The sequence below is a fragment of the Onychostruthus taczanowskii genome, unplaced genomic scaffold, assembly GCF_017590055.1.
Source record: "Onychostruthus taczanowskii isolate IOZ18803 unplaced genomic scaffold, ASM1759005v1 scaffold325, whole genome shotgun sequence".
NCBI classification, from domain to species: domain Eukaryota; kingdom Metazoa; phylum Chordata; class Aves; order Passeriformes; family Passeridae; genus Onychostruthus; species Onychostruthus taczanowskii.
In genome coordinates this window covers 25418-49821 of record NW_024500628.1, presented here as the reverse complement: position 1 = coordinate 49821, position 24404 = coordinate 25418, and the positions used below count along the sequence as shown (strand labels likewise).

The following is a 24404-nucleotide window of genomic DNA, read 5'->3' as shown; positions in this document are numbered from 1 at the left end:
CGGCCCCTGCCTGTCTGAGATCCCTGCCAGGGGACTGGCACAGCAGCACACACCTGCAGGAACGTGTCCTGGCCCTGCAGAGCCACACAGCTCAGCTGGCATGGGTGGGTTTTATCTCCTGGGAACTTCCCAGCCCAGCACAGCTTCTGCCCAGATCTGCCCACCTCCCCTGCCCTCAGCCCGGCCCAGCCCATTCTGGGTGAGCCCCATGGCAGTGCCTGCTCTGGGGTTCTCCAGTGTCACCATTGAGCAAGAAATGACAAATCCACCAGCAGGCTGGTTTGCACAACAGCAGCAGCTTTTAATATGCAAGTTCTTTTATAACTAGGTTCAATACATTCTACTCGATTGGTTAATTAACAAAACATTTTTCTCACAAACAGAGAAGAACAGAAAAAGAGAGTAGGAAAACACCACCTGAAGGTTGTTTATACTAACAAGTTATCATTGTTTCTCTACAACTCCCTGAAATCTCACAAGTCCATTGTGAGAAAACAAATCCCATTTTTTTGCTCTTTGACCAGGCTGTCACAGCCACACTCCAGCCCTGGGGGCACTCACCCCACAGCCCCGGCCGCCCTGAAGGGCTCAGCAGCTGCAGAGGGGCAGGGAGGGAGCTCAGCCTCCACATCAGCCCCAGGCTGCAGCTCCCATGGCAGGGCAGACGGAGCTCAGTGACAGTGCAGAACTCCTGCTCCTGGCTCCAGGAGGCTGCCCCTGCCCACCCAGTGCCAGCTACTCTGTCCAGGGCAGCACAGGGGACACAGGGGCCTGGACAGAGCTGGTTCCTGCAGGAGCAGCTTCCTCTGGATTCCACCTGCAGGCACAGAAACGCTCCCTTGCTCTCCTCCCTGGACATCCTTTCCCCAGCTGGGTGTCCTGGCTGGCTGGGCTGGCTTGTCCTGCTGCCCCAGCCCCTGCTGCCCAAGGGCCCTGAGCTGGCTCTGCTGCTCTGCACACACCAGTTCTGCTGCTGGCCACGGCCCGGGCTGCAGGGAAGCAGCAGCTCCAGGGGGAAGGTTCCAGAAAGGCTCTGGGCACTGAGGCTGACAGGAGCACCACAGGCTCTGCAAGTTCTCTGTGTGGGAGCTGAGCTTGTGACCCCCTGAGCCCTGCCAAGGGTGGGGCTGCACCTCCAGCTCCAGAGGAGATGTGACAAATAGGAGCAGAGACAATAATTCCTGCTGGGTTCTTTCTTGTGTTTGCTTATACAGGTGAGCTGGATCCATATGTAGAGGAGGTGTTTTGTGTTAGTAACACTGGCAGAGTGATAAGAATAATATTTTTAAGCTGAAAATAATATTTCATGCATAACACACAATGAGAAAAAAGAGACATATATGATCAGAAGAGCATCTGAGTTTTTCAGAGGATGAGAGACTCATTGATGTTCCACGTGTCCTGTTGAAATGCTTTCCTCAGGGCTTCCTTGAGATGAGAGATGACCACCTGTCCTGGTTTTGCATCAGGAAGTGATTCAAAGAGAAGCTGCTGGCAGTTTCCTCCGTGTCTGACAAAAAAAACAATCAGTAATTAACTCTGAGAATTGTCAATCTGTTAAACCACTGAGAAAGCTGATACGCCTCTGTGAACACCCATGTGAAAAAAGAAAAATCCTGGGAAATCCCTCTTTCTCTTCTGGTCCCAAAGCGGTGACAAGGCCCCCGTCCTGGCCTGGTTGGGCTGGGCCCAGTGGATGCAGGACAGAGAGAGGGGAGGCCATCAGCCGCTGAGCCCAAGCCTGGCTGCTGAGATCCTACCTGTGAAAAACACCAATCACTTGTTTTTAAAATTTTAAAAGTTTAATAGTAATAAAACAGTTACAAAAATAGCAATATAATTAGAGTAACAAAAATTTGAACAATTGAGATTAGGACAATATGGGACAAGAAGAACAAAGAGTTATGGACAGTCTGGGTACCTTTTCTGGGCAAAATAAGGCCGAAAAAGGACGCAGGTTAACAGAGGATTAACCCTTAAAAACCATAGCCTGTTGCATATTCATATACTTCATACATGATGTATAAATTCCATTCAAACAAAGGATTCTGTCTGGTCAGTGTCAACTTCTTCCTCTTAATCCTAACGGTGTCATTATGGCTGAGCAAAGCGGGAAGAAGTTCGCTTCTCCTGATAAAAGAGCAATAAATTCTCTTTCTCTGAAGGATTTAGGTGTCCTGTGGCTGCTCCATGGTGCGAGTACCTCATTCCTTCCTAAAAAACCCATTCCACATACATAGCTCCTATTTTAACTACAAAAGTTACCTTTTAACTATAAAACTACATTTACCACACTGTAAAAATGTTAATACAGCACTACAAATCAATACAACATAATACATATGCATAGAGCCATACAATATGCACTTTTCACACTAGCCATTCCCTCCCCGCCTTGCACGGCTGCCAAAAAAACCCTGAGGTGGCTCTGCAGCAGAAAAAAGCCCCGGGCCAGACCAGCTAGGCCAAGATTCCACCAGCGCTGAGATTCGCCCGCAGCTGCCGGGCAGGAGGAGGAGAAGGCATCAGCACCACGCCGGTGCTGGCTGCTGAGATCCTGGCCATCCCCAGCCCAGCCCAGCTCCACCAAAAACTTCTCTGCAGCCCTCAGGTGAGATATTAACCCTTTCACTGCATCAATCCCTCCCTGAGTGAGAGAGCAGGATGAAGTTCAGAGACGTAAAGAAACAACATGAAGATACTGAGGTCAGTGAAGAGGAAGTCAGACCCCAGATGGGAAGGATGAGGAGATGTCTTTGTCTTGGGGCTGAAATCTTCTTGTAAAGCTATACCAATCACTTGTTTTTAAAATTTTAAAAGTTTAATAGTAATAAAACAGTTACAAAAATAGCAATATAATTAGAGTAACAAAAATTTGAACAATTGAGATTAGGACAATATGGGACAAGAAGAACAAAGAGTTATGGACAGTCTGGGTACCTTTTCTGGGCAAAATAAGGCCGAAAAAGGACGCAGGTTAACAGAGGATTAACCCTTAAAAACCATAGCCTGTTGCATATTCATATACTTCATACATGATGTATAAATTCCATTCAAACAAAGGATTCTGTCTGGTCAGTGTCAACTTCTTCCTCTTAATCCTAACGGTGTCATTATGGCTGAGCAAAGCGGGAAGAAGTTCGCTTCTCCTGATAAAAGAGCAATAAATTCTCTTTCTCTGAAGGATTTAGGTGTCCTGTGGCTGCTCCATGGTGCGAGTACCTCATTCCTTCCTAAAAAACCCATTCCACATACATAGCTCCTATTTTAACTACAAAAGTTACCTTTTAACTATAAAACTACATTTACCACACTGTAAAAATGTTAATACAGCACTACAAATCAATACAACATAATACATATGCATAGAGCCATACAATATGCACTTTTCACACTAGCCATTCCCTCCCCGCCTTGCACGGCTGCCAAAAAAACCCTGAGGTGGCTCTGCAGCAGAAAAAAGCCCCGGGCCAGACCAGCTAGGCCAAGATTCCACCAGCGCTGAGATTCGCCCGCAGCTGCCGGGCAGGAGGAGGAGAAGGCATCAGCCCCACGCCGGTGCTGGCTGCTGAGTTCTGGTCTGGCTGCTGAGATCCTGGCCATCCCCAGCCCAGCCCAGCTCCACCAAAAACTTCTCTGCAGCCCCCAGGTGAGATATTAACCCTTTCACTGCATCAATCCCTCCCTGAGTGAGAGAGCAGGATGAAGTTCAGAGACGTAAAGAAACAACATGAAGATACTGAGGTCAGTGAAGAGGAAGTCAGACCCCAGATGGGAAGGATGAGGAGATGTCTTTGTCTTGGGGCTGAAATCTTCTTGTAAAGCTATGGAGAATATAATTGATCCATCAGACCTTTTTCCCTATAACGCATTGAAGAATTATTGCGGGGGGTGGGTTGTTCAAACCTGTGTTGAAGCAGGCAAATGCTGAAATAGCTGTGAATTTAAAAAGTTTGAACACACACAGAGAGAGAAGAGTCATGAGACCCTGTGCCCCCAGGGAGAGAAGAAGACCTCTGTTCCCAGAGATTATCTGAGATAAAGAGAACCTTTGCTCTTGAACAGCTCATCCTTAAAATAGTACCCCATAACTTGACATGGTCCATAAACCCAGCTGTGGAAAAGCTGTGGAAAAGATGGGAGGGACTCCATGATTGCTGATTTCCTGGGTGGCTGCTATTCCTGAAAATTAGAAGCCATGAGAGAACTTTTTTCTGGTGGAGCAGTTTCCGTATTTCCATAAACTCAACAAGAGGGACTTCTCTCCCTAAGTGAATTGTAGAAAGACTATTCTAGAAGTGCTAAACTGACTGAATTGTTTCTGTGCATTGGGAGTGGGAAAGAAAAGGTTGTGGGGGGAGGAGAAGTGTTCTAAAAGTTTTATTCTGATTCTCATTCCTCTTTCTTTTAGTTACTGTTAATAAAGGTTTCTTTACATCCTTTTCAAATTTTGAGCCTGCTTTGCCTTCCTGCCAGTCCTATCTCACAGCAGGAAATGAGTAAGGGTATTCTAGGGGTGCACGGCTGCTTGGCCAGCACTGAAATCCACCACGTTAATTGGTGAGCTGGCTGGGAAATCTCAAACTGGAAAACCAAACCCACTACAATGAACTACTGGTACGAAGCAAGAGAGGAGCTTGGATCCGCGGTTCTGTTTCTCAGGTGACCAGAACAGCTGGAGAAAAGCCAAGTGTTTGTCATTTTATAATAAAGATTTTGCGTTGTTTGTACGAGTGCAATTTTATGCTAGTTTTGGATCTGGGTGTGAACCTTGGGTTACGTGTGAGTGTAAAATGTGTCACAAGAGGTGGTATTGCACAGCCACTGGTGAGAGTGCCTGGTGCTGGGAGTGTAAAAGAGTGGAATTAAGGACCAGAAATCAGACCTTTAATTTCTTAATTTCTCTAGGACATGGGGAAATAGGCAGCCCAAGAAAAAGAAAAGCTTGGTGGGAGGCATTGATTGAATCACACCAGGCAGAAATAATTAAAATAGTGTGTGGGAGACAGTATTTGGTTCCTAGATTTGGATGTATCTGAGGAGGACTGGGACAAGACATGTGAGAAGTGTAAAGTTAAGATTTACATAGAAGCTAAGCAAGAAGAGAGACAAAAAGGGGTGTAAGGGACGTTTTGGGATAAACTAAAAAATGGGACACAAGGCAAGCAAGGAGAAAGTCCCCAGGAGAAAGGGAAGCAAGAAAGCATCAATAAAGATACCTTCCGATAGCCCCCTTGGGATAAAATTGGCACAGTGGGAACATAAACCTGACACCAAGAATAAAAATATAATGTATCATAAAAAAATGACACATTATTGTATGCTAGAATGGACTAAAGAGGAGATATACATGGAGCTTTACACATGGTTCCTTTGAGAGGGGGATGTGCCAAGCATTGAACATTTTTGTGAATGCTAAAGAAGCAATCACTCAGGAACAGAAGGATTCTGCCACTTGCTGGAGGGGAAGCCTCTCTGGGGGAAGAGAATACATTTAAATTAAAAGAAGCAAAAAACTGAGACCCCTTAGATTATCAATCTCCTCCATATCCACCAGCACCCAATGTACCCCCTCCACACTCTGATGGATCCAGCAAGAATACCAGGGGAAGAGCAGTCCAGTGAGAGGAATCAAAAAATTGGGAGACCAAAAAATTGAGAGGACCAAGAAGTATCACTACACCCCCTCCAGGAAGTACCCTTGGGAAGGGCACAAGGGGAATTGGGTTTGTAACTGCCCCACTTATCTCCTCTGAAGTGAGGGCCTTTGAAAAAGAATTAAAAGCTCTACTAGAAGATCCTATTGGATTAGCAGAACGAGTAGACCAATTTTTGGGACCCAATGTTTATACTTGGGACAAAATGCAATTTATAATAAACCTTTTGTTTACACACGAAGAAAGACAAATGATCCCAGCAGCAGGGATGCAGATATGGGGGAGGGAACATGCAAACAGACCCCCCGGGGAGGAGAAAATGCCATTACAGTGCCCGATTTGGGACCACAATAACCCCAGAGGAAGGCAAAACATGGCAGAGTATAAACATTAATTACCAGGGGAATTAGGGAGGCTGTTCCCCAAACTCAAAATGCCCATAAGGCATTTGCTGAACACCAAAAGAAGGAGGAGACTCCAGCTGAATGGCTGGAGACGTTAAAAAGAAATATGAGACCATACTCAGGAATGGACCCTGACAGAGAGGCTGGACAAGCTCTGCTAAAAGTGACCTTTGTCACTCATGCTTGGCCAGACAGAAGAAAAAATTTAGAAAGACTAGATGAGTGGCAAGACAAAGGACTAAATAACCTGTTAAAAGAAGCCCAGAAGGTATATGTACAGGGTGATGAAGAAAAAGCAAAGACAAAAGCTAAAATAATGGCGGCTGCTCCTGCTGAGGCAAACTTGCCGTTTGCCCAAGGAGCCATTCCCACAAGGAAATGAGGCCCGGGAGGACAAGGGGAACAGAGCTCCCTGGGAAAAAGGCCATAAAGAGGGGGAAAAGGGAATTTAACAACCAGGGCCCAATCTGTCACAATTGCAAAGAAATTGGACATTTAAAGTGGAACTGCACACAGAGGGAAAAAGACCTGAAAGCCTTTAAGGAGGTTTGAGAAATGGATGAATAGGGGTGGTCAGGGGCTCTGTCTCCTGAGGTCAAAATATCAGCAGGAGCCCTTGATAACTCTAAAAGTAGGCTCCCAGAAGGAGGAATTTGAATTTCTAGAAGATACAGGGGCTGAGAGGACATGTGTCTGTAAAATTCCAAAAGGATGCAAAAAAAGCCAAATTCAAGTAGTACGGGCAAAAGGAGAAGAATTTAAAGCACCAATTATAAAAATTGAATAGTTGAGGGAACAAAAAAAAGTAGGAATGGGGGATGATTTATTAGTACCAGGGAGAGAATGTAATTTGCTGGGGAGGGATTTGCAAGTGCAGTTTAGTATCAAGGTGCCTCCAGGGGGAGAGAAAATGGGAGAAGACAAAAAACAAAATGAGGAAACAGTTTGGCCCAAGCCTGGAAATAGGGGCAAGTTAAACATAATGCCTATAATAATCAAAACAGATTGCCTGATTCGAGTAAGGCAACACCCAGAAAAGAGCTGCAAACAGTAATTCAAGAAAGGATTAAAGATGGAATTTTAGAACCATGCATGTCTCCCCAAATACCCCATATTACCAGTAAAAAAATCAAATGGGACATGCAGGCTTGTCCAAGACCTGAGAGAAATAAATAAACAAACTAGAGATCAATGTCCAGTGGTGCCCAATCCCTACACACTATTGAGTAAAATTCCCCCATGGCATTGGTGGTTTAGTGGGACAGACCTCACAGATGCCTTCTGGACCTGTCCCCTAGCAGGAGAAAGCAGAGATATATTTGCTTTCGAATGGGAAGGTCCCGACACAGGGAGAAAGCAAGAATTCAGACAGACCAAATTACCCCAAGGATTCACTGAATCCCCTGAGCTATTTGGACAAGCCTTAGAAGTAGTACTGCAATGTTTCCCCAAAGTACCAGAGGTAAAACTTATCCAACATGTTGATGATTTACTTCTCTCAGGGGAGGACAAGGAAAAAGTCTGAGAATTCACCATATTGTTACTAAATTTTTTTGGAAACCAAGGGCTTCGAGTATCAAAAGAAAAACTTCAATTAGTGGAGAATGAAGTAAAATACTTAAGGCATATAATGAGCCAGGGGAGTAGGTTATTGAATCCTAAAAGGATCACAGGAATAACCTCACTTCCCCAACCAAAAACTAAAAAGGAAATCAGAAAACTTTTTGGGCTGGTTGGGATATTTATTGTAGGATATGAATAGAAGCATACACCCAAGCTGTTAAATTCCTCTATGAAAAATCAGTAAAAGAGGAAATGACGTGGGAAAAAGAAGACAAACAGAGAAAGTTTAAAACAAAAATTGATTATTGTCCCTGATCTAAGTCTTCCTGCTTTAGATAAACCTTTTGACCTATTTGTAGGTGTGGAAAATAGGGTAGCCCATGGAGTCCTAGCCAAGAATGAGGGGGGGTCCAAGAAACCAGTGGCTTATCTGTCAAAATTGATAGACCCTGTTAGCAGAGGGTGGCCAACCTGTATCCAGGCAGCTGCCTCCACTGCCTTACTAGTAGAAGAAAGCAGAAAATTCACTTGGGGGGAAATTAAAAATGCACACCCCACATGCAGTCAGAAATATTTTGAACCAGAAAGCTAAGAAGTGGCTCACTGATTCTCGAGTACTAAAATATGAAGCAATTTCAATAAACAAAGGTGGTCTGGAACTAACTACACATAAGCATCTCAACCCTGCCCAGTTTTTGTATGGAGAACCAGTGGAAGAGCTATTGCATGGTTGCTTAGAAATTATAAACTATCAAACCAAAGTGAAAGAAGATGTGACAGCCCAACCCCTTCAGGGGGAAATGATTATACATCGATGGCTCCTCGAGGGTGAATCAGGGGCAGTGAATGTCAGGATATGTATAGCAGATGAGAAGTTAATAAATACAGAAAAAGTAGTAAATAGAGTAAAGTAAATTAGTAATTTTAGTATATTAGTAAATACAGAAAAGTTATCCCCCAGCTGGTCAGCTCAAGCATGTGAATTGTAGGCTTTGAAAGAGGTGCTCAAAATATTAACACAAGAGAGGGGGATTGTGTATACTGACTTTGAGTACGCCTTCGGGGTGGTGCATACCTTTGGGAAAATCTGGGAGGAAAGAGGACTGCTAAATTCAAAAGGGAAAGGATTAATTCATGAAAGGCTTACCTCAGAAGTATTAGAAGCCTTACAATTGCCAGAGGAAATTGCTGTTGTGGGTATTTGGGGGCTATGAGAAAGGGACCACCTTAGAAATAAGAGGGAACAACTTAGCAGACTTAGAGGCTAAAAATGCAGCCGAGTCAGGGGAAAGAGAACGTGATGATGATACTGACTCCTACTGAAGAAATTCAGGATACACCAGCATTCAGTGAGACAGAGGAAAAGAAATTCCTTGAAATAGGAGCAAAAAAGACAACAAAGGTAAGTGGGTGTTATCTTACAGGAGACAGTTAAATGAACCATTAGCCAAGAAAATGTTAGAGAGCAGGCATTGTAAGACTCCTTGAGGTATCCAAGCGCTGAGTGATCAGTTCCTGAGAAACTGGGGTTGCATGGGAATTTTTGGAATAGCTAAGCAAGTAACTGAAAAGCAAAAAACTGTGCAATATGTCAAAAAGTAAACAGAAATGCCATGAGGGGAGCAGGCTGAGGAGGGTAAGAATTAGCCTTACAACCCTTTCAAAGCATCCAAGTAGATTTCACTGAACTCCCTCAAGTACAACGGTGATAATTTTTGCTAATAATAGTAGATCATCTAACCCACTGGGGAGAGGCAGTACCAACAGTTAAAGCTACTGCCAATATGATATGTAAAACTCTCCTAGAACTCATCATTCCCCAGTATGGAATAGTAAACAACATCAACGCAGATCGAGGAACCCATTTCACATCAAAAATACTATGGCAGGTGGTCCAAGCTCTGGGTATAGAATGGGAATTACACACTCCATGGCATCCACAAAGTTCAGGGTGGGTTGAAAGGATGAATCAAACTCTCAAGAGAACTCTAAATAAACTGATGATTGAAATGTCTTAGGTAAAATGCCTACCCCTAGCCTTGTTGAGAAGAAGGACACAACCTAGATCAGATTTAGGGATTTCACCCTATGAAATGATGTTTGGCTTACCCTTTCTGATTTCACCAAAGAATGTTGCCACTTATGAGGAAGGGGAGGACAGAGTCAAGAAATATGTTCTGTCTAAAGCACAAACCTTAGAGGAACAGTGAGGAAAAGGGATGCTCCCTCAGACTGCTACCCTAGATTTCAAAATTTATAATGTCAATCCTGGGAATTGGGTAATGGTTAAACCATGGAAAGACCAACCTTTAACCCCTCAAAGGGAAGGTCACTTTCAGGTGTTGCAGACCACTGAATCAGCTGTATGAACTGCAGAATGAGGATGGACCCATGCTAGCAGAATAAAAAGACCAGTAGCAGAACCCCGTGACTAGAAAGTCATCAAAGGACTGAAAATTACTCTAAATGAAACTCACAAGGTCAGTGTGGCAAGTAAACCACAAGCAACTGCACATCAATCCAGACTAGCAGGGAGTTCCCTGTGGGCTTTCTAGATTCTTTTGTATTCCCATAGGCCAGAGGCTTTCCAAACTCCGGGGCAGTGGTTTGCTACCTCCCCAGTCAGGGTCATCAGGATTATCTAGATTAACAAACACGGGGTCCATAGGTGATCCTAGAATTTTTGGTTTTGCCTGTGACCTACAAAAAGAAAAACCATCAGCTGTCCCTGCTGAGACATTTGCCAGATTTATTCCTGGTCACATTCCCTGCTTAAAGCACCCTAGGGCAAAACACTCAAGCTAGGTACGATGTCAGTGTGAAAAACTGTGGCCAGCTCTGGCATTGTAGCTCGCCCAAGCGGCAAGCGGGTTGCAAAATTTGTCAAGAGAAAGGGACAAGTTCAAACACAAATGGAGGGCAAGCACCAATTCTAACTCTTTGTTGTGGAGTTGAATGGATGCTCCCCAGTACTCATGAACTATTACAAGCTGAGTGAGAGGCTGTAGTAAATCAAAAAACAGGGACCATATTTTGAGTGTAGACAACAGCTCCATGTAGTGGGGAGGTAGTAAGACCCTATTCAGCTGTGACCAGAACTGCACCAAAGGGGAAAGTGCCTGAGAGATGGGAGAAGGCTGGGACTGGGTCTGTGCTTCTGGCTGGGACTGGGTCTGTGCCTCTGCCTGGCACTGGGTCTGTGCTCCTGGCTGGCACTGGGTCTGTGCTTCTGCCTGGCACTGGGTCTGTGCCTCTGCCTGGCACTGGGTCTGTGCTTCTGCCTGGCACTGGGTCTGTGCCTCTGCCTGGCACTGGGTCTGTGCTCCTGGCTGGCACTGGGTCTGTGCTCCTGGCTGGCACTGGGTGTTTCTGCCTGGCACTGGGTCTGTGCTTCTGGCTGGGACTGGGTCTGTGCTTCTGCCTGGCACTGGGTCTGTGCCTCTGCCTGGCACTGGGTCTGTGCTCCTGGCTGGCACTGGGTCTGTGCTTCTGGCTGGCACTGGGTCTGTGCTCCTGGCTGGGACTGGGTGTTTCTGGCTGGGACTGGGTCTGTGCTCCTGGCTGGCACTGGGTCTGTGCTTCTGCCTGGCACTGAGTCTGTGGTTCTGTTTGTTGTTGCTGCCACTGTTGCTTGTTTGCCTTGTTTTACATATATATCTTAGTAAAGAACTGTTATTCCTTTTCCCGTATCTTTGCCTGAAAGCCCAATAATTTTGAAGTTATAATACTTTGGAAGGAAGGTGGTCACATTTTTTATTCCAAGGCAGGTTGCCGCCTTCCTTGGTGGCATCTGTCTTTCAAAGCAAGACAAAGGGAGATGAATTTCCCTGCAGGAGACCTCTCTGGTTTGCCATACAATGGGAGGGGCTGTAGCTGCAGGGCTACACTGGTCCCATCTGCTGTAGGGATGCACCTTCCCCACCACAGCCCAGCTGCTCTATGACAATTTCCTGGTGCCAACTGAAACTTCCCCATTGCAATATTTTCAGAGTGCCTTAAAATCTGCTCATTGTCCACAGTAATTTCCAGGTTTTGATATTTCTCAGGATGTGTCCCCTAATAAGACACTTTGGAGGGGGATCCAAACAGTTACCAACTATCTGCTCTGAGACCACTCTCACACTCCCCTCCTGCCCACTCCATTCTCTTAACTAGTTCTGCTCTCATGTCTCCAAAAGGAAACAGTAAATCAGGATGTGTGATAATTCTGTTTCCCAGACAGAGGGCTCCTGGCTCAAACTTCTCTGAGGTCCAAGGAGTACTAAAATCTGGTCAAAGAAGGTCACCCCTGTGACCAAACTGATCCCACCCCAAAGGCCAGGCCTTCTGCTGGGCTCTGGAAGGGGTTCTGCAGGCAAAGTGCTCAGGGCAGAGACCTCCACTGGCCTCACCTCTCTCAGGAATAACACATCCCACCCCAAGGGTTCCCAAGAATGGCTCACACAGTGGTTGGCCTGTAGAGCAGCTTTTGCCTTCAGACAGATGGAAGTCTGCTTAATAATAGCCCTGCTCACCTTATTACTTCTCCTGGTCTGCTCTGAGAAGCTGAAACTCATGCTATGATGACTCTGGCGATTTCTGCAAACGCTCTTCCAGAGTTTCAAATCTTTGTGAGAGCTGCCGGAATTGGCTAATCAACTCAGCAATTGAATTTTCCTCCTCTTTCTTTCCTGTGAAGAAAGAACAATGCCACTGGGTGACTAATGATTCCTTCTTGAGGGGGAGACAAGCTCTCTGACACGAGGATACCCAAAGGCTCTGGTTTAATGTCCCTGACAGAGGGTCTCTGCTCGCACAGACACATCCAGGCTCTGATCAGGGAAGCTCCTCTCCCTGCTGGTCATCAATAGGGAAACATTGATCTCACATGTGCCCCAGCATGGGACCAGGAGCGGGGCAGCAGGAGAAGGGCACTGGGGAAAGGGAGAGAGACGGGGACAGGACTTCAAGGGGGGACCCTTGGCAAGTATCAGGCAAGGAGAGAACTCCCAGCACAAAAAAGTCTGCTTGGCAATGGCCCCGCTCACCTTGTTTCTTCTCCAGCCTTGCTCGGAGCTGACGCTCACGCTGTCTGGACTCCTCTAATTCATTGAGACATTCCTGCAAGGCTTTCAGTGTTCTCATGTGCTCCTGGGAGGCTTCATCTCTCTTCGATTCCGAGGCTTTTGTGGTCTTCTCCTCATTCCCCCTTCCTGTAGAAAAGGATTGGTGTCAGTGGGGAATGGACATTGCTCATTTGATGGGGAGAGCACCCATCCTGCCTCAGGATGATCAAATCCTCTGTTTTAAAGTCTCTTCTTGAGAGTCTCTTCTTGGGTCTTTGACAGGTTGGTTTTTGGTTTCCTCTCCTCCTGGTTGTGCTGGGAAAAGCCCTCTGCTGGGACATCTCTGCACCCTGGGATCCTGGGCATCTGCATAGGGATGGGCAATATAACAAAGGACTGGCTGGAGGCCTTAGCAAATGGGAATTTATGGACAGGTGGGATTGCTCAATCTGACTCCACTGGGCCCTCATGCACAATAGACCTCTGGATCTCCTTCCTGCTTGGCAGGGTTTAGTATCCAGGTAGTGTGGGCAAGGACTGGCACTCACCTGCACAAAGGCTTCTGCCTTTTGTCCCTGTAGCTAAGGCCAGGGTGAGATTCCTCCTTTAGTGTTCAAAGACAAGCATCAGGCAATGTGAGAATTCCCAGCACAAAAAAGTCTACTTGGCAATGGCCCTACTCACCTTGGTTCTTCTCCAGGTATGCTCTGAAGAGCTCATGTTCATGCTGTCTGGACTCCCGTAATTCTTTGAGACAATCCTGCAAGGCTTTCACTGTTTCTTTGAGCTCCTGGGAGGTTTCATCTCTCTTATATTCCAGGGCTTTCATGGTCTTCTCCTCATTCCCCCTTCCTGTAGAAAAGGATTGGTGTCAGTGGGGAATGGACATTGCTCATTTGATGGGGAGAGCACCCATCCTGCCTCAGGATGATCAAATCCTCTGTTTTAAAGTCTCTTCTTGAGAGTCTCTTCTTGGGTCTTTGACAGGTTGGTTTTTGGTTTCCTCTCCTCCTGGTTGTGCTGGGAAAAGCCCTCTGCTGGGACATCTCTGCACCCTGGGATCCTGGGCATCTGCATAGGGATGGGCAATATAACAAAGGACTGGCTGGAGGCCTTAGCAAATGGGAATTTATGGACAGGTGGGATTGCTCAATCTGACTCCACTGGGCCCTCATGCACAATAGACCTCTGGATCTCCTTCCTGTTTGGTAGGGTTTAGTATCCAGGTAGTGTGGGCAAGGACTGGCACTCACCTGCACAAAGGCTTCTGCCTTTTGTCCCTGTAGCTAGGCCCAGGGTGAGATTCCTCCTTAATTGTTCAAAGCAAGGAAAGGAAACCCCAGAAGGGATGTGCTATGTCTTTGAAAATGTTACCAATTGTGAAGAACAGCCCCCACTAGAGTAGGATGTGTCCCTGATCAAAGAAGGTCACCCCTGTGACCAAACTGATCCCACCCCAAAGGCCAAGCCTTCTGCTGGGCTCTGGGAGGGGTTCTGCAGGCAATGTGCTCAGGGCAGAGACCTCCAGCGGCCTCACTTCTCTCAGCGATAACACATCCCATCCCAAGGGTTCCCAGGATGGCCATAGACAAGAGCAATGGGATCCAGCACACTTACTGATTGCTTCAAATAGCATTCCTACACCTTCCTTAGCCAGAAGGCCAGCACCTGCAGATACTGGACATCAGGTACACATGAAAATAAAATCAAAACCAAAACAGAACATTTAACACGGACCCTTCCCCAAGGAACTCCAGCACTGCACTGAGCAGGTTTTAGGGCAGAACATATCCCACAGCTGGCTCAGGAGCCGCTCCTGTGGAGCAGGAGCCCCACAGCAGTGCTGGGGGGTTCCTGACCCTCGGGACCCACTGAGGCTCTCGTGGGCCAGGGAGCTGCCTCAGCTGGCACAGCACTCAGGCACCACACAGGTGCCTCAGTCCCACCAGAGCACAGCCACCCACGAGAGGGTGAGACTCTTCTGCCTCTCACTCCAGGAGTGGAGAGGGACCCCCCAGGACCCTTCAGTGTCCCTTGGCACATTCACAGCCTGACCCTCAAAGCCCTGCTCAGCAACACCCCCCACTAGAGTAGGATGTGTCCCTGGTCAAAGGAGGTCACCCCTGTGACCAAACTGATCCAACCCCAAAGGCCAGGCCTTCTGCTGGGCTCTGGAAGGGGTTCTGCAGGCAACATGCTCAGGGCAGAGACCTCCAGTGGCCTCACTTCTCTCAGGGATAACACATCCCATCCCAAGGGTTCCCAGGATGGCCACAGACAAGAGCAATGGGATCCAGCACACTTACAGGTTTTGTAGAACATCTTTTCTGCACCTTTCTGAGGCCGATAGTCATCATCGTCATCATCATCAGATACTGGACATCACGTGCACATGAAAATAAAATCAAAAACAAAACAGGATATTTAACAAGGACCTTTCCCCAAGGAACTCCAGCACTGCACTGAGCAGGTTTTAGGGCAGAACATATCCCACAGCTGGCTCAGGAGCCGCTCCTGTGGAGCAGGAGCCCCACAGCAGTGCTGGGGGGTTCCTGACCCTCGGGACCCACTGAGGCTCTCATGGGCCAGGGAGCTGCCTCAGCTGGCACAGCACTCAGGCACCACACAGGTGCCTCAGTCCCACCAGAGCACAGCCACGCACGAGTGTAGCATCCCATGAACTCTCCCACCTTGGTCAATCCCCAAGCCCTCAGCCCTGGAAACATTAACGACATACCATACAGTCATCCCTCCCAAAGGGAAAAACACTCTCCCCCATGGACTTGGTGTTGCAACTTCCTCTGGTTTCTCCTTTCCCTGTCACTGGCTTGGTACCCCTGGTGGCCACCCCCCTACCCCTGGTGGCCAGGCCCCTCTGCCCACCCCTTAGCTCTGCCCCCGACCCTATCCCCTTTATAAGCTGCCTGCTCCACGTGGTTCATCCTCTTTCCCTGGCTTTGTCCATCAGCAACCGTGTTACCCCGCTGGAATGAAACCTTGCACAAGAGCCTTTCTTGCCTCTATCGCTGAGCCAGCTGCAGTAAGGGTTGAGTGAAGGTTTGACTGCATTGCCTGAGCATTAACTCAGCTTGCCCTTCGACAGGAGAGGCTTGCAGGGGACAAGAGACAGGCAGCAGCACCTAACACTTTAACACCCGCATTTTCACACAAGAGGGTGAGACTCTTCTGCCTCTCACTCCAGGAGTGGAGAGGGACCCCCCAGGACCCTTCAGTGTCCCTTGGCACATTCACAGCCTGACCCTCAAAGCCCTGCTCAGCAACACCCCCCACTAGAGTAGGATGTGTCCCTGGTCAAAGGAGGTCACCCCTGTGACCAAACTGATCCCACCCCAAAGGCCAGGCCTTCTGCTGGGCTCTGGGAGGGGTTCTGCAGGCAACGTGCTCAGGGCAGAGACCTCCAGTGGCCTCACTTCTCTCAGGGATAACACATCCCATCCCAAGGGTTCCCCAGGATGGCCACAGACAAGAGCAATGGGATCCAGCACACTTACATAGTTCCTCAAATAGCATTTCTACACCTTTCTCAGCCAGAAGGCCAGCAGCTGCAGATACTGGACATCAGGTACACATGAAAATAAAATCAAAACCAAAACAGAACATTTAACACGGACCCTTCCCCAAGGAACTCCAGCACTGCACTGAGCAGGTTTTAGGGCAGAACATATCCCACAGCTGGCTCAGGAGCCGCTCCTGTGGAGCAGGAGCCCCACAGCAGTGCTGGGGGGTTCCTGACCCTCGGGACCCACTGAGGCTCTCGTGGGCCAGGGAGCTGCCTCAGCTGGCACAGCACTCAGGCACCACACAGGTGCCTCAGTCCCACCAGAGCACAGCCACCCACGAGAGGGTGAGACTCTTCTGCCTCTCACTCCAGGAGTGGAGAGGGACCCCCCAGGACCCTTCAGTGTCCCTTGGCACATTCACAGCCTGACCCTCAAAGCCCTGCTCAGCAACACCCCCCACTAGAGCAGGATGTGTCCCTGGTCAAAGGAGGTCACCCCTGTGACCAAACTGATCCCACCCCAAAGGCCAGGCTTTCTGCTGGGCTCTGGAAGGGGTTCTGCAGGCAATGTGCTCAGGGCAGTGACCTCCAGTGGCCTCACTTCTCTCAGAGATAACACATCCCATCCCAAGGGTTCCCCAGGATGGCCACAGAAAAGAGCCATGGGATTCCATGAGTCCACACTTACTTCTGGACTCCATTTGGCCTCCAGGGTAATGCTGCCATGAACTCCTTTTTCTTGTGGCCATTAGGTTCATCTGAAAAGAAAAAGAAAAATTAAAAAGAGGAAGCTTCACTATGGTATTTCCCCTTAGGATTGAAAAAATGCTTTTAAGAACTTTCTTGGGACACATATATCCCTCATACTACTCCAACCTCTGATCTACTCAGGGTTTTTAAATTTACTGATTTTCCCTTCCATCACTGTCCAAACAGATCTTTAGCTCTTTCCAGGATATTCAGTCCTTGTTTCTTGTCTCCTGTATCCTTTTCTCTAGTTTCACTCTGCAATGCAAGGGAAAAGAGGGGCAAAATCTCTGTGGTGAGCCCAGCACTAGAGAAGATAATGCAGTTGATAAGATGTTCTGTTGCACTCCCAGCTAGTCCCTAAGCCATCTTGTCTGCCCTGGAGCTCTGAGAATTCTCACAGACACACACATCATCTTCCTTGGTCAAAATTAGGACCTTCTGTTTTTGCAGAGTGCAGAATCTGGTGTTCAACCCCAGCCACAATTTTCCACAGAGGTAAGGGACCATTTTCCATTCCTTCAGACTCATATCCTGGAGGTTATCCTGACCAGCTATGAAGAAATCAATGGAGAAAGGACAAGTGACCTTGGCTGGCTGCCAGACACCCACCAAACTTCTCTCACTCCCCCTCCTCAACTGGACAGGAGGAAAAATCACGACTGAAGAGCTGACCTAGAGCCTGGGACATCCCTCTCCAGTTGCCACCACGGGCAAACCAGACTCAACTTGGGGACGATTGCTTTGCTTTCTGAGCAATTCCCAACAGAGCAGCAAGCTGAGTAACAAAGACAAAACTGAAACCACCTCAGTGCCACTCTCCCCTCTCCTGGCTGTGAACACACCTGGTGCAGGTGGCTGGGCCAGCTGCAGTGCCAGATGCAAGCTGAGCTCCAGGTGGGAGCCCGAGACAAGAGCTCGTGACCTGCCAGCAAAGCACAACAAAGGGCACCAAGAGTGGTGGCACAGCTGGGGAAGGGACACCGAGAGACCCAGCAGGAGCCAAGGGCTCGGGAGGAAGAGCCAGGCCTTGGGCATGGAGACTGTGAGGGGATAAAACTGAGGGGCTCCCTTGCTGGGGGAACAGCTCAGGCTGTTCCTGTGTCACTGCACTGGGAATAAATGGCTTTATGGAATCAGACAGCTGAGACTGCTCTGGGAAACCTGGGCTGGAACCAGGGAGGACACAGGGGCTGGCTGTGGGAGGGGGGTGCGGGGAGTCCAGCAGGGCCCACTGGGGCACTGCAACCTCTGCTGTGGAGGGGCTCTGGTCCCAGCACTGAACACCTCTGGTGGCTGGAGTCTGATGGCCAGAGAGCCTCAGGAAGGGTCAGACTGGGGAGTTTCCTAAATATCCTCTTCCGCACAGCTGGCTGCAGAAAGCAGGGCCCTGCTGACACTTCCAGCAAAGCTGCCTGTCCCTTCTGAGCACATCCATCAGAGCAGCAGGGACGAGGTGAAGGCAGAAACAGGGACTGCTCAGGAGTGAGGAAAGCTCTGCTCAGGGCACAGCTCGCTGCCGTGCTTTGCTCTCCCTCTCCTTGCACTCCATTTCCCTGGGCTGTCTCCTCCTTGTGACTTTCTGTTTTCTTTGCCCAGGGCCAAGTTCCAGAGAAGGAGGAGGACCTGGACTGAATTAAGGAATCCCTTGCCAAAAGCTGCTGCATGTCCAGAAAGCTTTCCTGGTGTTCAAGGGGAGGATAGACCTGAGTGAGGAAAAGAGCTCCACTGAGGATTAGAAATAGAGAAATGCCAGCACGGACCCAAGAGAAGTCACAGCCCCAGGGACCATGGCTCTGCCACGGGTCTAACTGAAGGTCAGACAGGAGATGCCAGGGCTGATTTCCCAGCATTGAGCCCTGCTCTATCTCCTCCCACTACCTTTTCCTGTTTTGCTCTGGTCTGAAAGGAGGGAAAGCATATAAGTGGCATAAAACGCTCAGAGTTGGAGGGATTTTCTCCTGAAAGCTGAGCAACAGTGTGATGGCTTCTCAAACAGTAACAGTGAGTAGATGATGTGCACGTGGAGCTGTCCTGGATGTGCCTCTGCCATTGATAACTGATGAACACAGACGTTACCTCAGGTCACGACTCATGGAATGATGGTTGTGCTTCCAGGGATGGGTCACCCCGCTTCTCACAGTCAGAGACACATTGTTCTCTCTGGCCCTCATATTTGGAAGGAGCACTGACAACTGGTTTAGACAGCAAAATTATTTTATGCAGGGCCAGATCAGCACTCCTGAGCCAAAGCTGAAGCTTTGAGGGGGAAAAAGAAAAGGCAGGGGGAAAGACAGGAGAGGGCAGGAGAAGGAAAAGGAAAAGGAAGGAGTGGGGGCAGGGGAGAGAGGAGACAGAAAAATTGGGCAAAAAAAAACAACAAAAAAAAACCCCTAAAAAAAAACAAACCCAAAAAAACCCCAAAAAAATAAACAAAAAACAAAATAAAAAAAAAACCAAAAAAACCCAAAAAAAAACAAAACAAAAAAACCCCCCCAAACAAACAAAAAAAGAAGAAACTCTCTCTTTTGCATTGTCAGTGATGGCTATGTTGCCCAGAGACCAACAGAGTCTGGTCTGCCAACAGATGCCAAATAAATTAGACATTTTGAATTATGCATTGAGTGTAATACAACATTAATACCAGTATTTGAGTTAAATCCAGGAGGATTGTATGAGTGGTGGTGAAATCTCATTATGCTTTTCCTGGGGTGCTAAGGTGAGCTAATAATATAAAATATAAAAATTAAAAGAATAAGTTCTACTCACTCCATGAAATAATTTTTCATTATATACTCAGACTAAAAATTTTTCTGATCAGCCAAGATCAAAGAAACAAACAATTGGCCATAATGTATTCATGGCATCCAGGCTGTGCCTAATCAATATGCTACTTACTTTTTACTTTTCTCCCATTTAAAGTGTAGCAAGAGTCATGGCAACAATTTTTGCTATCAGACACAAAACCCATGAAATAAATAAGGCCTGAATTGACCATTTTTTCTCTTTGTAGGAATGAATTAGGAGCTGGATTAGTGTCTGTAGACTGTGAGCGGGAAGGGACAATGGACTTTCAGTGGGAATTCTGTGAAATATTAACTTTCTGGTCCCTCACCCTCTGCAGCACAGCTGGGCCTTGATGAGACAAAGACACTGAAAGCCCTGGGGACTCTGGAGGGCAGCAGAGCTCCTTCAGACCTCAGCATAGCCCAGTGAAGGCCCCAGCATGGCCCAGGGAGCTTTTCCCACTCAGTCCCCTCTGGCAGAACTGGACACAGCGCTTGAGGCGCTCAGCAGTGCCCAGCCCAGGGACGGGCACTGCCTGGGAAGCCGTGTGAGGAGCGGTGTCACTGCTGCGGATTGCCAACAGCGATTCCACGCGCCTTGCCCAGAGGGGCGGCTGCCGACTGTGCAGATTGCTCTGCTGCAGACACTCCTGTTCGGGCAGGGCCACGCTTTCGTTGTGGCTTTGTTGGTGCAGACACTGATATTCTTAAGGAAATCCCACTGGCACTTGAAGCACAGCTGGAGGATTGCCACCTCAGTGACTGTTTTAGGTTAACAAGGAAGTGAGTTTTTTGGGAGGTTGTGGTCAAACCAATTAGTGCTCACATTTGAATATTGGCACCTGGTGTGGATGTTGGAGACATGGATACGCCTCTGAGAACACAGGGGGTTAAAAGCAGAGAACTCCCAGAGGAACTCTCTTTTGGTTCGGTCTGTGAAAGAGGTCAGGCCTCCCCTGCCCAGCTGCGGGCTGGGGAAAGGAGGGGAAGCCATGCGGCCTAAGCTGAGGCAGGCCGGAGCCCCTGCAGGACGTCAGGCAGCACCCCCCTTTCCTGGGGGAGAGGGAGAGAGATAGAGAGAGAGAGAGAGAGAGAGAGAGAGATAGAGAGCCTGTGCCGCCTTGAATTTGATATCATGTGCTGGCAGCACGGCCAAGAAGGAGAAGGGGGGGTGCAGGGAGAAGGTGCCCGGCCGCCATAAGAGTCCTGAGCAAGCAAAGCCTGAGATTTTAACCCTTTTCTTAGACAATGAAGGCTTTTCGGAACATTAACCTTCCTTGATTTGAATGAGAAGAGAGACAGACATGACATAGAAGGAAATGGGCAAGTGTGGTGAAGGTCTGAGCAAGAGAAGGATGTCAGAAGAAGATAAAGAATCCTAGGTGGGAGGAGATGATGGAGTGGCCTTTGGCTGGACTTTTCTTGCATAGCCATAGACAACCAATTTCATGTAACACAAAGACTGCATTTAGGGGGAGGCAATGGCTTTGAGCCAAGAGAGTGCAGTGATGTTATGTGAAGGAGTGCGTGAACAGAGACGGCTGAGGAGGGTGTGGTGGTGCCCTCTGTCTTCAGTGAAGAAGATCTCTGTTCTCACGATCCCTCGGCCCCAGGGCGTGAATTTGAGGGGGACTGGTGTCCCGAAAGTAAGAGACTGTTGCTTTTTTGGAACTGGGCAAAGCATCCTTAAAAGGGGAACCCTAGAAGCAGCTCTGGTCCATGTGCAGTGGTGAGAGCACTGGATGTGGAAAGGAAGAAGCCACGAAGGCAAATGTTCTCTGGGCGGTGCCAAGCGTGACATGGAAACAAGACAAGAGGTTTCAACTGTGTTTCCTGGGGCAGCCTATGGTACAAGGAAGACTCCTCTCCCCTTGATGAACTGAGAATTGATTATCTGAGGGATGGTAACTGGATTGAGAATCTAAGGTTTTATCTCATTGTGCTGTGGTGGAAATTAGGGGGAGGACGAGGAATGTTTTGGAAGGTTTTCATTCTGAGTTCTGTATGTGTTCCTTTTCACATATGCTAAGTTAATAAAGTTTTTTCCTTTATTCCTAATCTGGAGCCTGCTTTGCTGTATTTCTGGTCCCATCTCACAGCAGCCACTAAGAAGAAGATATTTTCATAGAAGCACTAGCATTGCGCCAGTGCCAAACCATGGCAGTGACCCACCAGGGCCTGAGTGCCACAGCCCCAGTGTCGCTGGGCAGGTGTGGTGTGAATGTGCTGGGCAGGGGTTCAGCCCTTCCCCTGGCTGTGTTCCTGCTCACACAGCCCCGGGAGCTGTTGGCTTGCTTTGCTGCTGGCTCCACCTCCCTGTGCTGCCTTTCCACCCTGCAGCTCGGTCAGTTCAGCCGAGAGCCTCAGGAGAGGAGTGCTTTACTCCTGGCTCTTGGAGGGACCATTCCTGCCCTTGGAAAAGGCTGCCCTGTGAAGCCGATCAGATTTCCTGAGAGGCATTTACGGGAAATCAGCGTCAAGCCGAGAAAGGAGGTGCTGGGGGGGAGGGAGCAGCCCGTGGGGGTGGGAACCCTCCTCAGCTGCTGCTGGCCCTGCCACCACCTGGCTCAGCCCATCAAAGTCTCTGGAGCCCCAGCCCTGTGCTCTGGTGCTGGCCTCAGTCCTTGGTGCCTGGACCCCACTATTTCCTGGCTGTGACAGCCCAGGCTGGCCCTGATGAGCATGTCCCTGACCAGCCCTTCCCTGTGGGGCAGGACTGGGTGCCCGTGAGCATCCCCCTGTTCCCCCACAGGGCAGCTCTGCTGGGCCATCGCTCCCAGCTCCCCCAGGCTGCCGGAGCCCTTTGCTCTGCCTGGCCATGGGTGCCAGGGCAGCTGCCATTCCCACGGGAACCTGCTCACTGCCTGGAGACGCCTCCAGGCTGCCCCAGAGCTCTTCTGCCAACTCTCCCTGATGATCAGGGAGTTTCTGAGCTGCCAAGGCAGTGCCCCCCCTCTCTGATCCCTCCACTGCTCACTCACACAAGTCAACCTCTGCCCATCCTGTTGAGGATCTCCAGGTGTGCCAGCTGCTCCTCACACCTCCCATCCTCATCCTCCCTGACACTCCCCTGGCAGAGCCTCTCCCTCCATCTGCATTCCACCAGAACTCAGGAACAGCCTTCCAAGCCATCTAGAGATGGGTTTGGACCCGAAAAAAATTATGTAGGCAGCTTCTGAGATCAAGCAATTTTGGGCTCTCTGGGGTTCAGAAACTCTCATTCAGGAGCATTTGGGCTCAGAAACTGCAAGTTTGGGAGCTCTGGAGTCCCAAACAATGATTTAGAGAGATTTTGGGCTCTGAACAAGCCCAAACTTTAGGCAACATTGGGGTTGAGAAACACCAATTTAGGGAGCATTTGGCTTAAAACCACTGACTGGGGGAACTTTTGACCTCAGAAAGTCCCCCCTAGGCAGCTTTTCAGCTCAAAATTCCAATTTAGGGAGCTCTTGGGCTCAGAAGCACGTTTAAGGAACTGCAGTACTCAAAAAGGGATCTTGGGAAGCTTTGTGCATCAGGAAAAGCAACTTGGGGAGCTTCAGGTCCCAGAAACACCAATTTAATGAGCTTTGGGGCTCAGAAAAATCAGTGCCCAGAGACTTGCGGCTAAAAAGCAGCAATTTAGGATACTTTGGGGCTCAGCAATACCATTTCAAGGTGCTTCTGGCCTCAGAACCAGGCATTTGGGGAACTTCACACCTGAGAATACAGAAGTTTCAGGAGCACTGGGGCTCAGAAAAGCCACCTGGGGACTTTTTGGGACCTGAAACAGCATTTGGGTTCAGAAATACTGATTTAGGGAGCACTGGGGCTCTTAAACACCAATTTAGGGACACGCAGACCTACAAAACCCTGATTTGGGGAGTTCAAGGCTGAGAAAAAATCCTGTCGGGAGCTTTGGGAATCAGGGAGAGTGATTTGGGGATATTTTCAGATCAGCAAGAACGATTTAGAGAGCTTTTGGGCTCCAAAAAGAACCCAGTTTAAGCCGATTTTGGGCTCTGGAGTCCCCATTTAGGGAGCTTTGGTGCTCCAAACCAGCGATTTCGGGAGCTTTTGGGCAGAGAAACATCAATTTCGGGAGCAGAAGGAGCAAACCGCGGGGAAACAGGAGAGGGGCTGGCGCTTACCTGGGACAGGACTGGGCAGAAGCAGCTCCACGCCGGGGGCTCCGCTCACCCGGGTATATCGCACCCTGCCCGCCCCCGTGCCCGCCCCCGCGGGCTCCTCCCTCCCCTCCGCAGCTCCTTTCTCGCTTTGACGCTGATTTCTCGTAAATCCTGAAAACTGAAAGTGGAAATGCTCGGCTGGGGGGGAATGGGCGCAGCCAGCGGCCCCTCCCTGCTCCGGGAGCCTCCCGGGGCACCGGGAATGCGCCGGGAGGGCACCGGGAGCGATCCCGGGGGCTGATGGCAGACAGGGCACAGGGCTGCAGTCAGGGACGTCAGGGCTCTGGACACTGGATTTGGGAACTTCATGGCGTAGAAATCCCTAATTAACACTGATTTTGTGAAGCTTTTGTCTCGGGGGGTGCTAAAGGGAAAAAAAAAAAAAAAAGAAAAAAAAGAAAAAGAGAGGGAGCTCCAAGTCTCAAAGAACTCAATTTAGGGATATTTTGAGCTCAGAAACAGCAATTTAGAGAGATTTTGGGCTCAGAGACATGCATTTAAGGATATTTTGGT

The 24404-nt window shown here is 48.8% G+C and overlaps 1 protein-coding gene across 4 annotated transcripts; it reads right to left on the bottom strand.

Annotated features, from left to right (window-relative positions):
* Window positions 1-277: 277 nt before the first annotated feature.
* Window positions 278-23984, bottom strand: LOC121339058. 4 transcript variants are annotated; one of them, XM_041410529.1, is made up of 9 exons: window positions 23853-23984; window positions 16878-16947; window positions 16182-16241; window positions 14976-15044; window positions 14287-14346; window positions 13354-13521; window positions 12652-12816; window positions 12139-12294; window positions 278-1510 (listed from the first exon to the last, which is right to left on the bottom strand). In XM_041410529.1, the coding sequence occupies exons 2-8, from the start codon at window positions 16945-16947 to the stop codon at window positions 12182-12184; spliced, it is 705 nt and encodes a 234-aa protein (XP_041266463.1). In that variant the 5' UTR covers window positions 23853-23984; the 3' UTR covers window positions 278-1510; window positions 12139-12181. The 4 variants fall into 4 exon arrangements, with proteins under 4 accessions (XP_041266463.1, XP_041266464.1, XP_041266466.1 ...); XM_041410530.1 differs by having other exon boundaries at window positions 14287-14337; XM_041410532.1 differs by having other exon boundaries at window positions 15003-15044.
* Window positions 23985-24404: the final 420 nt, after the last annotated feature.

Excerpts from the sequence above, each read along its gene's own strand:
- LOC121339058 (XM_041410529.1), bottom strand. The coding sequence starts at position 16,947 with ATGAACCTAATGGCCACAAGAAAAAGGAGTTCATGGCAGCATTACCCT. Across the intron at positions 15,045-16,181 it reads AATGCTATTTGAGGAACTAT|TATCTGATGATGATGACGAT; the intron begins GTAAGTGTGCTG and ends CGTGATGTCCAG. Across the intron at positions 13,522-14,286 it reads AATGCTATTTGAAGCAATCA|GAAGGGGGAATGAGGAGAAG; the intron begins GTAAGTGTGCTG and ends CCTTTTCTACAG.